This window comes from Aspergillus vadensis (assembly GCF_003184925.1).
Source record: "Aspergillus vadensis CBS 113365 unplaced genomic scaffold BO88scaffold_5, whole genome shotgun sequence".
Lineage (NCBI taxonomy): Eukaryota > Fungi > Ascomycota > Eurotiomycetes > Eurotiales > Aspergillaceae > Aspergillus > Aspergillus vadensis.
The window spans coordinates 1,011,324-1,026,123 of NW_020292043.1; the positions used below are offsets into that span (position 1 = coordinate 1,011,324).

General features: G+C 47.6%; 6 protein-coding genes across 6 annotated transcripts; 3 read left to right on the forward strand and 3 right to left on the reverse strand.

The window, feature by feature from the left end:
• Positions 1 to 3,010: 3,010 nt before the first annotated feature.
• On the reverse strand, positions 3,011 to 4,544 carry BO88DRAFT_403045 (NmrA-like family protein). Its single transcript, XM_025706261.1, has 3 exons — positions 4,196 to 4,544; positions 3,907 to 4,139; positions 3,011 to 3,856 (listed from the first exon to the last, which is right to left on the reverse strand). The coding sequence occupies exons 1-3, from the start codon at positions 4,298 to 4,300 to the stop codon at positions 3,250 to 3,252; spliced, it is 945 nt and encodes a 314-aa protein (XP_025565483.1). The 5' UTR covers positions 4,301 to 4,544; the 3' UTR covers positions 3,011 to 3,249.
• Positions 4,545 to 4,728: 184 nt separating this feature from the next.
• On the forward strand, positions 4,729 to 5,987 carry BO88DRAFT_403046 (uncharacterized protein). Its single transcript, XM_025706262.1, has 2 exons — positions 4,729 to 5,064; positions 5,132 to 5,987. The coding sequence occupies exons 1-2, from the start codon at positions 4,813 to 4,815 to the stop codon at positions 5,627 to 5,629; spliced, it is 750 nt and encodes a 249-aa protein (XP_025565484.1). The 5' UTR covers positions 4,729 to 4,812; the 3' UTR covers positions 5,630 to 5,987.
• Positions 5,988 to 6,428: 441 nt separating this feature from the next.
• On the reverse strand, positions 6,429 to 8,084 carry BO88DRAFT_451375 (uncharacterized protein; the record flags this gene model as incomplete). Its single annotated transcript, XM_025710630.1, has 2 exons — positions 6,429 to 7,851; positions 7,957 to 8,084. 2 exons carry the CDS (start codon positions 8,082 to 8,084, stop codon positions 6,429 to 6,431), a joined length of 1,551 nt encoding a protein of 516 aa, XP_025565485.1.
• Positions 8,085 to 9,182: 1,098 nt separating this feature from the next.
• Positions 9,183 to 10,723, forward strand: BO88DRAFT_486186 (uncharacterized protein; the record flags this gene model as incomplete). Its single annotated transcript, XM_025712400.1, has 2 exons — positions 9,183 to 9,822; positions 9,882 to 10,723. The coding sequence occupies exons 1-2, from the start codon at positions 9,342 to 9,344 to the stop codon at positions 10,721 to 10,723; spliced, it is 1,323 nt and encodes a 440-aa protein (XP_025565486.1). The 5' UTR covers positions 9,183 to 9,341.
• An 864-nt stretch (positions 10,724 to 11,587) lies between these two features.
• On the forward strand, positions 11,588 to 13,053 carry BO88DRAFT_486187 (uncharacterized protein; the record flags this gene model as incomplete). Its single annotated transcript, XM_025712401.1, has 1 exon — positions 11,588 to 13,053. Exon 1 carries the CDS (start codon positions 11,617 to 11,619, stop codon positions 13,051 to 13,053), a length of 1,437 nt encoding a protein of 478 aa, XP_025565487.1. The 5' UTR covers positions 11,588 to 11,616.
• A 40-nt stretch (positions 13,054 to 13,093) lies between these two features.
• BO88DRAFT_433646 (uncharacterized protein) lies at positions 13,094 to 14,371 on the reverse strand (the record flags this gene model as incomplete). Its single annotated transcript, XM_025709436.1, has 1 exon — positions 13,094 to 14,371. One exon carries the CDS (start codon positions 14,369 to 14,371, stop codon positions 13,094 to 13,096), a length of 1,278 nt encoding a protein of 425 aa, XP_025565488.1.
• Between the last annotated feature and the right edge of the window lie 429 nt (positions 14,372 to 14,800).

A 14,800-nucleotide genomic window follows, 5' to 3' on the forward strand; every position in this document is an offset into this window, starting at 1 on the left:
AAGTATAATGTCTCTAAACCAGACCATGGCTAGAAAGTGGCAACATGATTAGCATTAAGTAGGGGATGAGAATGCCGCTTAGTTCAAAGTTTCAATTTCATTCTCCATGCACTGGAGCCTGAATGGTGATATGTCGAACACTGATAATAAAACGTGCTGGAGATACCGAAAACCACATCAAGAACTTTCTGCATGTCATTAGTGCAGTATTTGCTTCAAGATATTTTGTTACTTCTGTCCAGAGACATGACCATAGAACAGACCATCTGCTCTGTTGTAGATGGTGAAACGAATATCACCATTCTAGTGATATATATAACTCATTGTACACCACAATTCAACGGACGAAGAAAACCGTTTGGGCTAAGTAGTGCAAGGAATGAGCGACACGCTGGGAATGAAATCCACACATGCTGCTCGCTTTGGATTGTGTACCCCGGCCCTAAACATATCCTGTGTGATGGCCATCAGGTATCAGCAGATCTAGGTACAGTCTAGTTTGAGAGATGTGCTTGCCCGATCAAGCGTCTTGATCCGTCTGTGTCGGATTTATACTTCTTATAGAGAATCACGAGAGGTAGAATTGATAGAACACCTGCCCAGTCGGAAGGAATTAGAGGCCTTTCATGAGTATGACTCCCTGGAAGGGGGTAATTTGACCGAGCCACTGAAGTAGTAACCTCAATATGTTGGAAGTGAGGCTTTTCCTTGTCTTGCATTAACCATTCTGAGCATATCTGCACAGGAAAAGGCAGATGCTAACATCTGTAATAGGCAGGAGGGATGGTTAGATGACGAGCTATCTTCCAGTTTGAAATTCGTAATCTCCTGCGAAGTCCTATATTACTCATGCCACATGGCACATGGATGTTCTTGAAAGCGCGAATAAGCGGTAATACTCCAGCACAAATACGCCGTTTCGAATCGAAATTTTGGCATTGAAGCGAACCCTCGCGTATTCCACTTTCCCCAATCCTAGCCAAAGGAGACTATACTACCTAACCTTCCCTTTCCGGTCTAATCTTCTCTCTGTCTATTCAGTCAGATACCAACACCCCATGTATGACAAACGCATAGCTGAGGGTTCAGCAAGGTCCGAAATAGTCTCTGTCTTGATGGGAACAGCTGTACCTGAACCTCCACGTGATGTTCTATTAATCTCCAGGTGATGGTTGAGTGTGGACTGATAACAAAATTGGCAATTAACGATAAAACGAAAGGTAGCAATATCAGAATCCAGAGAAAATGGGTAAGGGTGGTAGCCATAATAGGGGAGAGGTAGATGTACTTGTGAGAGGATATGGTGACAGTACTGATCGAGGTAGTAGTGGTAGTAGTGATTGATGGTTGATAGCAGTGTTGATAGACCAAGACACACCATGACCCGATGGATGGTAATTTTCTCTTGGTCTTCTTGGTAGTATTCTCTGTAATCGTGATAGAAGCAGTTGTGCTAACATATAGATAGTAGCAATAGTAGTCGTGGCAGTCACCGACGCATGAGCACGGAGCGTCTGCTGGTACAGACTAATCAATTCACATGTGCTTTATATGGGTCCACATCTCGGTCAAACATGCAGTGTGTTGTAGCATGATCGCAGTTTCATTATCTACTCGTGATTGTGAGAAGACCGGACACCCACAAAGTCGTGCGATAGGAATGATAGAGCAATGTTAATCCATCCTAAGGTTCAAAGGGAGATGTGGCACGCTGGTCTTCCTGATCAGTATAGAGATTATCAGATGAGGCCGAAATTATACAAAACCCGCCCAGAACAAGATATATCCTTGAGCTGCGCGTTGTCTCTAACTGGTTTCTCGGGACCACTGTAGCATGACAGTGGCTTGCTAGCCTATTTTCTATAATCAAGACTCAGGAGTTCTGTTCAGGCAGTCGGTCGTCAGTGTGTGGATGATTTCGAAGCAGCCATGGGGTAATTTGTATTTGTTTCTCTAGAGATTATATTGTCTGGTCCTTTCTGAATGGACCCCTTGTGTTCGACGGTGTCATGTCTTCATGGTGCCGGGAGGTGTACCACTATGAAACGCTTGCGAATTAGTAGGAGCATTCAGCATCACACCAACGATTATGCGCTATATTCGTGCTCGTTTACTTGGCGCGGTACGGGAGCGTGTTTCCTTGTATGCTGCTCGACGGCCACGCCACATGTTGTTTCAGGAACGTCACATATCTTGTAATGTATATAATTCTTTCAGACCAGACCTTCGGAGGACCCCACCTGAGCATATGGAATCTCTCTTTATATATTCAGCAAACGCATAGAAGGCACAGTGGGCGAGACTGAGCGTCGCTGATTAAGAACGGTCGCATCCGTTGTCTCTGAAACCAAGGGACGAGCACCCACATGGGCTAGTGTAGACCCGGTAAAACCCTAGATTGACCATATCACTTGTCCTAAATTACCAATGGATTCGTGATTAATGAGTATGTATCGTCGCATCTGTGACTTTGGAGACGTAGAAGCGATAGTATATAGACTTGTTTGTATCTGATGACTGATAGTGCATGTGGAAGAGGCACTGTTGGTCATATCTTTTTGATCACAAAGGAGGAACGCCAGTCATGCGTGGTCACTGCAATATCTGCACATGGTTTTGGTGTTGGGGCTTTCATCTTCATATTTTTTGCGAAAGCTGTTGCAATTGGGGGTAGAGATTGACTATTGTGTCCCACAGAACTTCTACCTCTACATGACTCCCCATGCTGTTGGTTTCATGAGCGCCAAAAGCCCATGGGGGTTCTCCCTCCCATGGTCTTTACCTGTATATAGATGGCTTGTTTGATGACAATGCTGAAGAGGATGATAGCTGAGGGAAACGGCAGTCCTTTATATAAGGTGGTTGCTCGTTGAAAGGCTTCCAGATTGTGTAGGGAGCTTCCGATAATATGGAGGAGAGATCAAAAGGCAGAGACAGCGGGATTCTCCGGAAGTGCATCTAGAAACATGCAGAATGGAATTCTTTGTTGTGGTTAGGATTTTGTGGAAGTCTGTAATCATACTGCTTAACACATAGTGTACTAGGTGTCTGTATCCATCTGAAACAATCTTCGTGCTCCTACTAGGCTCTCTGAATTACCAAGTTCATCCCATCAAGTCTGCGTTCAAGGTTTTGAGACACTGCAGCCAATGTTCAGGACCATTAGTAGTGGCCCGAGCTAAGCCAAACCAGACCTATGAGCTTTTGGTATTTCGAGAGGAGGTGTGGTACAATAATCCATCATTATCATCACTTGAGGCCAGTCCTCCAATATTGTTCCATCATCTGCCTAGCAGTTAAAGGCTTGATCTCCGGGAACACTTCGTTCAAACTCCCCTCCCTCGCTATCCGCGCCTGACCCGTAGCCATCCAAGTCTCAACGATGGCTAAGAACCATTGAAGTCTGTCTTTGGGAAACTTGTTGTACGATTTGACATGACCAGGTAGTTCCGTGATTTGTGATGTCTTTAGCTTCTCGATATCATCATGGGTGACGTCAAATTTCACCCCCTTTACCTCCTCGGCAAGCTTCAAGAATTCATTGAACGTCATTTCGTCACCGACAATACGGAGCTCTCGGGGCCACTTCTCGAGATCGAGCGCGGCAACGACGAAACATGCGATATCGAAAGTGTATGTGAAAGTAACTGGCACATTGCCATCCCCTGGAATGGCTGCCATATTGTCCTCCACATCAAGCACCAGCACACTGTGGGGATGGTACGACTTCAGTGTTGGCGGTGCGATGTATTCCAAGAACGTGCCATTATACACAGGAGCCCATTCAAGGTCACTATTCTCGAGGGCCTTGAAAGAGGCAAAGTAGTGTTCGAGAGGCGGAAGGATAGTGACGTCCCTGCGCAAGTTAGAGGTCATCAGGGTATGAACAGAAAGTTTGAACCTCACTCTTCTGGATAAGGAATTGCGAAAGAGCTAGGAATGAATCTCTTTGTTACTGAAGACGCTTCAGCAGCTTTGATGAGATTTAGTTGCGACTCTGCGAGAGAGGTAGCGTTGATGCCAAAGGTGCAGATGACCGTGTGGATGTTGTGTTCTTCCAGGAATAACTTGAGTGAATCGATATCTTCATAATTGACTTGGAATGTCGGAGCAGGTAGCTGGTCATCTTTCCTGGGCACCTAGGAAGGATAAGGTTATTTGCACTACACAGCTGTAGTAAGCTAAACTGACTTACACTTCGTGTGAGGGCGAATGGCCGATGGCGGGTCTGGGAAGCCATGACCTCCAGCAGGGTACGCCCGACAGCACCCGTCGCGCCCGCAATAGCAACATTGACCATCCTGAGACGAATATGCCAAGAGTTCTATGTCAAACGATTATGACTGTGATCTGTTCAGTAAGGTGGAAGGGCACAGAGACCTTTAATATACTTGTGTTTGGTGAAACAATGACGGAGTTAACAACCGGAGATAGGGCCGAGATGACAGTTGGACCAGCTTGGCCGACTAGTCGCAAAATTGTCGGCCCACATCATTCCCTAAATTGCAGAACCAAATGCTTTTCTCTAGTCTATTCGATCAAAGGACTTAGAGTGTGAAACAGTATGATTTTGAATCGAGTAGGGGGATGTTCGTGGACATATGTATCACGTGATTCAAAGCAAGGAATGCCACACACGTGACAACGAAATATCTTGCGCTTTACTTGTTTGGGCGCTGTGTCCTTCGTATCAGCCACTTTATGTGACCTCCTCCTTACGGGCATCGTCCCTGATTCACGGCCTAATGTGATGCTTCTCTTATCAACTAATCGCAGTATCCTTCTAATGCCACTGCTGAGATTTTTCTCAAGATGGAAAATCATAAACAAGCACAACCGTATGAACTCTTAGTTGACCTATTCCTGTCAGAAGAGAGTTTGGACGTCTCAGCCACCCGCGACTCCTCCATCATCAACATTAAGGAGGTAGTGAGACAAAGTCCCAGGTTAAAACGATTTGCTGGGCATGCAGATGACTTTGTTAAGCCTGTGTTCATCGACAAGGGTCAGCAAGGGTTTGTTTTCCGGTTTGAACACAACAAGCGAGATCTCTGCTTGAAGTTGGTAGGTTCCCTATCCAATAAAACATACTCAAACTAAGAATCATTGTTATGACTAAATGTACGTACAGTTCTATGACTACCAAGCACCCTACACTGTCCAAGAAAGAACCTTGGCCTTCATCTGCCCGTTTGCATGTGAAGCACGTGCCTTTGCGCGTCTATGCGATTTGCACGAAAATGGTCACTGGGCAGTGCAGTGTCATGGGTGGATGTATCTGACTGATTCCCAACTCCAGCAGCTTCAAAGAGTAAGTGGAAGAGAAAGGCATGACCCCAGCTGGAATAACGCCCGCTGGGCGATTGTCAAAGACTTCATTGCTGAGGAGCCACTAAGCCGACAAGATGAAGGGTTCCAGCAAATCATTTCAAATTTTGTCATTCCGAGACGCGGTTATATTATGCCCCAGAATGTCAAGAAAGATAATTATAGAGGTACATTAATCGTAGATCTGGGGTCTACTTTCACCTTTCCATTTTATCGGTCCTATGCAAGCCTGTACGAGTTCAATGCCATCTACAGGAGCATAGATGAATATGGGGTACCTGAATGGGATGGATGCCATTGAAGGCCCCAGACATCGCGGAAAACACAACAGCATGTAGATGCACAGACGACAAGGATTTGCGCACGGAAATACCCAAATATAAACGAGTGTGGCACACCGCCCACCAGTTGTCTGCGAGCTACCACCCTCTATTTCCATGACCCCAAGACCTACGTTCCTGCCCTACGTCTATAGCTTCAGAATGAAGGTCAACTTCAACTGGCCAAACTGCCTGAGCAAAACAGATTTCAGTTATAGACAGCTTTATCATCTGTCACTTTACAGCTTTCACATTCGTCAGCTCTGTACTTGCGTTATCATTCTCCTCCTCAATTACTTATCCACTCGGGTGGTTTCTGAACCTGGGAGGGTGTCGAGGCTGTTACTAGCTACCTACCAATTGGGCCTCTGTGGAGGCTTTGGTTTAGTCAGAATGTATCATGTGTGATCGATACAAAGCTTACTGACCTTGAAGTGGGCGAAGACATTTATTTAATGAATTACAATAACCCATATCCTTCTGAGCCACCAGTGTCAGTATGAAATACTAGCATCCGAGAAGCAACACACATACTTCGTGAAGACAGAACCCAGAGCTTGACTAGACATATTATTCCAGCACGAGAAACAGTAGAAACAACAACAGGCTCCTTAAATTCCCAGTCCACGCAAATCAGACAACATGAACCATGAAGGTGATTATAGTAACCACGCTGGTCAACCGAACAACACTGAATTTCGTTCTTCCATTACTACCACTCTCGTTTCTGCTTACCTTTCATGCTTATTTGCCAATTGCAAAGGATGAAATTCAGGCACATCAGCCCCATCTAGCATGTCTTGAAGCTGGCGTATCCCAAGACTCAAAAGATGAATTCGACATATGGACGGGCTCTGTTTCAGCCTCAGGTTCAGCCTCTGGAGGAGGAGGAGCCTCAGTCAACCTATCATCGCTCACCACTGGCATATCCCAAGACCCAGAAGATGAACTAGACATGGGAGCTGGCTCGGGCTCGGGCTCAGGCTCTGTAATAGGAGGTTCACAATCCCGAACAGGCAGTTCGAAATCTTTACCCGGGATAGGAAGCCCCAATTTGATCATGCTCTTTTCCCGCGTCTTCCTGTCTTTGCTGGAGAGACTGTTCCAGTTGCTATAGAGAGGGTTATTTGGTGTTCGAGGAGTGACAACAATAAGCCTACGAGTAGGCTCTAGATCATGCTGTAACTCTGGTTCTGGAGCTGGTATTGTCTCTTCTGCAGGCCCAGTCTCATACGCGACCTCAGGCTCGCACACAGCCTCAGGTTCGCACACAGGTTCACACACAGGTTCACACACAGGCTCAGGTTCGCACACAGGTTCACACACAGGTTCACACACAGGTTCACACACAGGTTCACACACAGGTTCACACTCAGGTTCGCATACAGGCTCACACTCAGGTTCGCATACAGGCTCACACTCAGGTTCGCACACAGGCTCACACTCAGGTTCGCACACAGGTTCGCACACAGGCTCACACTCAGGCACACCCTTAGGCTCACACTTCCATTCGAATATGCGATGAGGCACAGGCTTAATAGCTTTATAAGATTCGACCAAGCTCATCACGCGGTGTATTCTGTCTTGCTCCATTTCGTATAGTGCCAAGACCTCATCAACAACGAAAGTATCGAAACTTTGACTATTTCCAATCTCATAGTTCTTTATGATTTGTCGCAGCTTTCCATCTGTGTTTCTAAATGCCACAATCAATTGTTCTCGGACAAAGTCCTTAAGCCACATGCGTCCAGAATGATCATCGAGAAGGCTTCCGTAAACACATCTTATGGCACGCAGAATATCGTCTATTGACAATCTCTCGGCAAATCGGGCCATGAAGTGCTGCGCCATGCTTAGTAGCCCCGGGATCTCGTACTGAACGGCAGCCTGATATACATAGGCTGCGCGCTGGAACTCTTCTCTATCGCGAGTGTTGAGTATTATGGGGATGTCTTCCGCGGACTGAGGGATGCTGAGTGGGGTTTTAAGTGTCTCATACTGTCCAGTGTACAAGTAATGAATGAAGGTATGGGCACTTTGCGGCTCAATGCACAGCTGGTGATGATGGCGCTCACTGTCCCAGTATTCATTATGCATAACCTCCGGTTCGAATTGCAAAGTTTTATATGGTTGGAGGTACTGCTGTGGAATCCTGTAGTAGTTGTCGTTGACCTTGAGGGTGATGATGGGAGTCGTATAAGGACTACATTCTAATGTTAGCAACGGCTCAATAGCACTGAAGGTATAGACCTAATATATCATTGCGAGAAGGTGCGAGGATGGAAAAGGAGAGAGGGATGGCCCTTACCATTCAGCTACCTGGGCATATTCTTTGAGCTCTGGGATAAATGGGTCCACTGGTTGCTCGGCCATGCCATCCTCAGGCGCGGGCGGTATAGGCTCCTCAGGCGCGGGCGGTATAGGCTCCTCCGCCATGACTGTGGTAGATCTTGCCTTTTTCTTTAACATCTTTTTATTACCCATGGTGACACTCGTGTCGGGAGTGTGCTGACACTTAATGGTGGTGGTGTCTGAAAGTCTGGGAGGACGCCTTCATATCTGGGATCCAAGGCGGTAATAAACAGCGCCAAAATCCAGGTGCTACCGCGGGGATGAATCCAGCCCCTATACGCAACTGACACGTCATACTCTATCGCTGCATGCAAGGCTACGATGCTCGAGACATGTTGGTGTGTGTTGGCACGCAAGATAGTTGCGGGGTTCTATACTGCTGGAACGAGGCAGCCTGTAAGAGCGGCATCATGGCATACATATTTGGCTTAAGAGCCATGCATGGAGCTGCGAGACGCCAGCTGATACTATTGCCTACAGTAGCACCCTGTGCTACAAAATGAAATTGTTGGTGGTGTTGTACTTCCATTTTAGGGCAGCTGGAAAAAATCCAGCCTTGCGCGCTTTCTGCCGGTGGAGTATTGCATGACAGTGTCTCAAGGGACTCCAGAGAATGCTCCAGAAGCCGAGAGCCTATCGATATGAGTGACTAGCAGATAACCAGGCGCTTAGGTGGAGTACATGAAGCATAGCAATTAGGTGCGACCTTGATAGCTGTTGGACGGCTCAGCACTAACCGGAAGGAACTCCGATCATGTTGTCCGATATCTGTTGGATCTGCTAAGGACGCAAGCTCACCCCAATTATTGCTGGCTGTGGTAGCCAACGTACTGATGCCGTTATGCCACCTTGCCCGGGAAGCTTGCACGAGGCTGTACACATACCCCGCCGGACACCCCTGCTAGGCGCCTGCGCCAACTTGCATCTGCCTGCTGCGGCGGCAAAGGAATAATATCTTGACGTCCAATCAATTGAACGATTGTGACCGGCGATGTCTAGAATACCGCTAACGCCTTTTTCTTTTACTGTAGACAGCCTTGTTAGGGTCCCCTTTGGGCTCGTCCGGCACAGCCACTTCCCCAGCCACACAGAGGCGCTGGAGAGAAGCAATGACGATACTTTGCAGATGGGTGTCCAATATATAGTGAAGCATCAACCCTGGTTAATTATCGTACCAGTGACAGGCCTGAAAAGCCTCTTCTCTGCAGTCTACGGATTTTCAGCTCTAGGGATTCTATTCTTCGGTTCTATTCTTCGGTAGAATCGTTACAACATACTTCTTACCTCCCATTACTGGCAGCCCTATCATATCACATCAGCCCCTATTACATCAGCCCAGTCATGCCAGCAGCTTCAACGTATGAGCAACGGCAGATCTTTCTTGCCTGCAGGGCCATCTTCAGCGGTGCGAATGCAAGCATACGAAAAACGAAGACTATCCGCACACGCTTGGAAATGCATGAGAGCTCCTTGAGAAGGCTAATTCCAGGTTACCATCTCACTAGGGTAGTGTCGATTGCCAAGCTTCTTCTAGAGAAAGGCCTTTTCGGTTCGACGGCCAAGGCTGAAGCTTATTTTCCTGGTCTCTTTGAGCCGTGTCCCGTACGGCAGACGCTGAATGCAGTACTTGAACAGGAAGCGTCTCGCTCAAATGAAGAAGTGCTCGAGGTGGTTTCACAATCGTACGAAGAACACGGGAGTGAAGGAGAAGACGAGCGAGTAGACGCTGTTGCAGCTCCAGCCCCTGAACCAGCAGATGTTGAGTTCACCCAAGAGGTGAAGGTTGAGCAGGACGTGAAGGTTGAGCAGGACAATGATTCAGGTATGAAATGTGTAGATGGTGGGATGTCGTTTTAGGTTCATTGATAACGTGGATTTCAGATGAAACATTGACCCCTGAGAGACCCACAGCCTCACTATTCCCATTGTACCTGCCCTATCATGCCCAGCATCGAATCTTGACCAATGTGCAGCAAGTTCTAGAGGAGTGCATATTCGACTTTATGAAGAAGTGGCTCCCTAACTATCTTGAAAGGAACGGATGGGACTGTGCTGCAGCTGTCGAACTGACCAAGTGGACGAGACATCCTTTCCGATGGACATCCCAGTTACCAGAAGATGCTCTGCACCGAACAGACCTTAAAATTGAGTCGATCCTGTCGAAAGTAGTGAAAGTGCGTCATACTGCTGTACATCGACTTCCGACCACTGCACGCGGGGTTTGCGATCTTGTTGGGATTGCTAAGCAGTTGACTGAAACTCTTGGAGATACCCCACGCACTTCACAGCTTGAGAATCTCCATCATGATCTGCAGGATAAGATCCAAATCCTCGAGTTCAACAAGAATGTTCTGGAAGAAAATCTAGCTTGTCAGCTCAGAGACATTGAAGCCGAGCGGGAACTGTTGACTCGCCGGGAGGAAAGGGTGAGAGCCAAGACAGTAGAGGATGATAGGGAAAATAAGCTTATGATGGGCCTCCTGTTAGAGGAGTCGATGGAACACATATTCAGATCTGAGGTGGTTCAGTCGGAGCCTGGGCGAAAATGGTTGCGTCTGGGCAACAAATGGACATCCGTTACTGGAGCCGTTTCGGGCTGGGCTCAAGACAGACTGGCTAAAGACGTTTTAGTCCTTCGTCTCGGGATCCTTGCCATCTCTTGTTTCATTTTGGTAGTCGCGTGGGTGCTAGTGCGGCGCTTCATGTATGTGTCTGGGATGTAGCAGGGGATAGGAATTGAGCGAATTTAGACATGATGTACGAAGTCTCATAGATTATCTCGAAGCAACTCTTCATTGGGGCATGTGAGTCTGAATTTACCTCAACTTAACTGAATTCCAACGGAAAGTTAAACAGAAGTCATGGTTCCTTCGAAGTTGGAGCAGGGGTTAAAACTTTTTCCATATGCATCCCGAAACCCCTGCCTGGCACAGAAGCGTTTTTGACATCAACGACACCGCTATTCCTTTTACTAAATTGACCAAATGCAAAGTAAAGAACCCTTCATTACCACCTCTCTTCAGTGTCAGTGGCTCTGGACGTATCAATTCATGGCATTAAAGTCTCGCAGAGAAGTACACGTTGAGAGCCGCAGGCGATATCAGAGCATCATAAGGCATTACTGAATCATAATAGTTATCCCATGGCAGGATAACGATTATGCATGAAGGCACGGCGGCTAGTGGAGTTATACGGTCAGTGCTATTATGAAATTAATATCGCATAGCAATTCGGTAGCCATTGTGATGACGTCTACGTAGTACTGTCGTAGTATTTTGCTTTCCTTATTTTCCCCCTGCTTTTAATTGTTATTTTTATTCAGTCTATTTCATCTTTATCTCTCCTTTTACTAATAGTCACTGAACTGATTATACGGTTGTTTTGTTTGAAGCCAAGCTTAGCCTCTAGGTGTCCTAGGGTTATTGTGTAGTGTTCCGTCGCTTCCTTCTAAGAGCATATTGGTGCTTCTGCTCCGCCCAGATCAATTACTCATTGCAAGATATTGTTATTAGTTCATTTGGCGATCACTCCACCCCCTGCAGCCGCACACCGGCCCGTTTACATCCGTTGCCCCTCATACCCAACCTCTTGATATAACTGCTGTATCTGGTCCAAAATGAATGATATCCGGTCTGTAATCCAGCGAGGAGAATTCTATTCCCTTCCCGTGAACGATCTCCTGCAACTTATCCACAACGAATATCCGACGGAACTCGCAAGACTCAAGACAGCCTACTCGATCCCGGTTCGAACGAGACCCCACCACCTATCGGAGCCGTCTCCGTCGCAAATCATCTATCATGACGAGCACGACGAAGTCAACCGCACCCTGGTAAGCCTATTGCTGCTTCGCAAGATTCACAACAATGACTACGCCGGGTTCGTGGGCAACCAGCGGCAAACTGGGGTCCGACACCTCCGCAAGCTATCATTCGCGTGGATCCGCCGGCTATTCCGGCGTTGTCTGACCACGTCTGACGATCTTCACACTCTCATCACCTCAATTATCATTAACGATCTTGGAAAATCGCCAACCCTAGCCGCTGACCTGCAGCGGCAGAAAGCTACAGTAAACGCATGTCAAGGCAAGCCAAACCATGACGTGGTCCTTGACCTAGTAGTCCGAGAAGCGCCTCATCTCATTCCATGTCTTGAGAAGCTTTCGCCATCTCACGGTTATCTTCTCGTTCGTGGCATCGAACTAGGCGCTGAGTTCAATTTTGGACAGATGGCCCAGGCAGAATGTCCGCCTGCTAGTTTGTTGGGGCTGGAACGGTTGCGTCCGTGCCATGGCGACGACGATAACGATAAACACATTAGTATCCAAGTCTTTCACATGCGCTACATGGAACAGATCCTTGATATTGCGGGTGCATTAGGTCATCAGGATCATACAAATGCTGCACTTTTCACAGAGCCAATCTACCAGTCTTACCGAATCATTTACCAGATAGCTTTGGACGTGATTAATGGAAATATCGATCGAAGGGAAGCGTACGATGCTAACCTGGTACGCAAACTGGAACTTCTCATGACTCAGAATGGATGGAGAGCAAAGGGCAGGGGTCTGGACGTTCATGACCCAGAGCACAGGGCTCTAATGCGATTGCTGTGTATCTGCAATGCGACAGCAACGAAGGGCGTCGAGGTTGCTGACTTGGTTTGGGAGACGTTCTTTGATGGCATTGACCCTGAGACGAGATTAATGCTGGTTAAAGGGCTGAATATTGATGGAAGTGAAAGGATACCGGCCGTTCAAGCGACATACGCACCGGCTGTTTGTAGCGCTGCCATCAAGGCCTCGAGAAGCGAAGGGAGGAAGGAACAGAAGAAAGCACTGGCCGCCGTGTTTTGCTACCTAGCGAGGGTCCATACACTGACGCCGGCTGAATCGAATGAACTACCGGATGGAGTCATGGTTGTTGAACGCGATGTCCGGGATAAGGTCTTATCCGTTGTCACTTCAGACTCTTTCCGAAGTAGTCCTGATGTATTGAATGATTTGGATGTACCGGAGATTGCGATTGCAGTACAGAGAGATCCTCGCAGATAGAGGTTGGTCGCAGAGCAGTTGCAGTTACCCGGCTTCAATCCTAGCAGTATACCTTCGGCTCACCGGATGGGAAGGCAGCGCCATTCTCACAGTCCCTCACTGCATTCCTCCCATCCCGGATGGCTCCAACAACGACTTTCTGCACATCCCAAATATCCATCTGGGTCTCCCTCACCAAACTCCTTTTAGCCTTAAAATTGTCCTGCCACGTCGAATCGTCTCCACGCTGATGTGGCAGCAGATCCCAACGGCTCATACTCTCCTCCTCCTCGTCGGTCAAATTCAACCATGCAAAGAGATCCATCCGTTTCGTCGATCGTCCCAGCATTAACTCAGTGTCAGTGGAAGGGCCCCTCAAACCCCATCCTAGGTCGGTATTCGCAAATTCCATACACTCGGGCCACTCAAAAACCGTCGCCTTCAGTCTAGAACCGATTTGACACGTGTAGCCCTTCACCCTACCGTACCGTTCTGACTTCACCTCACATGGTCGAACCGTATCATCGCATCCAAATCCACGACAGATAAGCATGGATGGCATGGTGATAAGCAGCACTACGTACATTTGTGTGGCCAGGACAGCCATACCAAGTGTTATGACCTGGACACAGAAAGCAGCCCAGGCGACCCAGCAGAACATATCGTAAAGCTTGGGTGAGCTGGGGATAGGGTTGCGGATAAAGACGGGGATTATTAGGTTCCCCGGAACATACATGGTTAAGATGTTGGAGTCTGGGGTTATTATCAGGATTTTGTTTCTGCTTGCTTGGTTCTGCGAAGAGGATGGTGAGAGTGACTGTTGTATGATTGCACGATCAATGGCCGATCGGTTGGCATTTAGGAGGTAAGCTCGCGCTAGAATGGAGACAATCAGCGCACATGCCGTTGCAAGACCGTAAAAGTCATGGGACAACACAGTTAGCACCACCAAGAAGCCCGTTGAACAGAAGGAGATGCCAGCGGATATCAAATGATAGTACATGCGTTGATTTGACGTTTGCGTTTGCTCTTCCCAACAGATCACGGTCCGGGTAGGCTCAAGTTGTTGACACTGAATCCATCGTGTGAACCAGGCTGCCATGTCGGTGGTGTGTATTCCTTTGGTAACATTGTAGAGGAAAAAGGAGGGCTGCTTTCTGAGGAATTGGTTTGTGGCAACCACGTTGATTGCGAGGAGAGGCATATATTCGAGCCACCGGCTGGGAACTAGACGCCCAACCCAAGCATCAATTTCTTCGCTTCCAAGAAGAGTGATTATACCGAGGGCATCAATCTTGAAGGGCCGCCAGGTATAAAGGTCTCTCCAGGGATAGTCCATAGTGTGCGTGTGTGCGTACGTTTGTGCTCGCAAGTCGTCTGCGGCAAATTTTGCGAAATTGTATTTATGGGTAGATCAGACTAAGTAAGTTATAGCTGACTCGTGAGCTTGAAGCAGGCGCCAAAGGAGACGGTAGTATGCCCCAACAGAGAAAACTGCCTGCAGGTAGTGGATCTCAACGAGAGATTGGAAGGCAGGAGGGGATTCTACTCTGTACTTTAAATATCTTATATTTGTATCATTATGATCCATTACATGAGATATATTCTGAGTCTGACTGCCTTCATCTACTTCGCTACATACTTCGTAGGCTTTGGATGGGCGGGACGGGCCATTAATGTGACACGTCAGCCTATGCTTAAATCCGAATTACTCCATGGATGGATCATCTTCAGCCAGCCTCTCTGTCGGGCACTCGCAGAAAGCCTT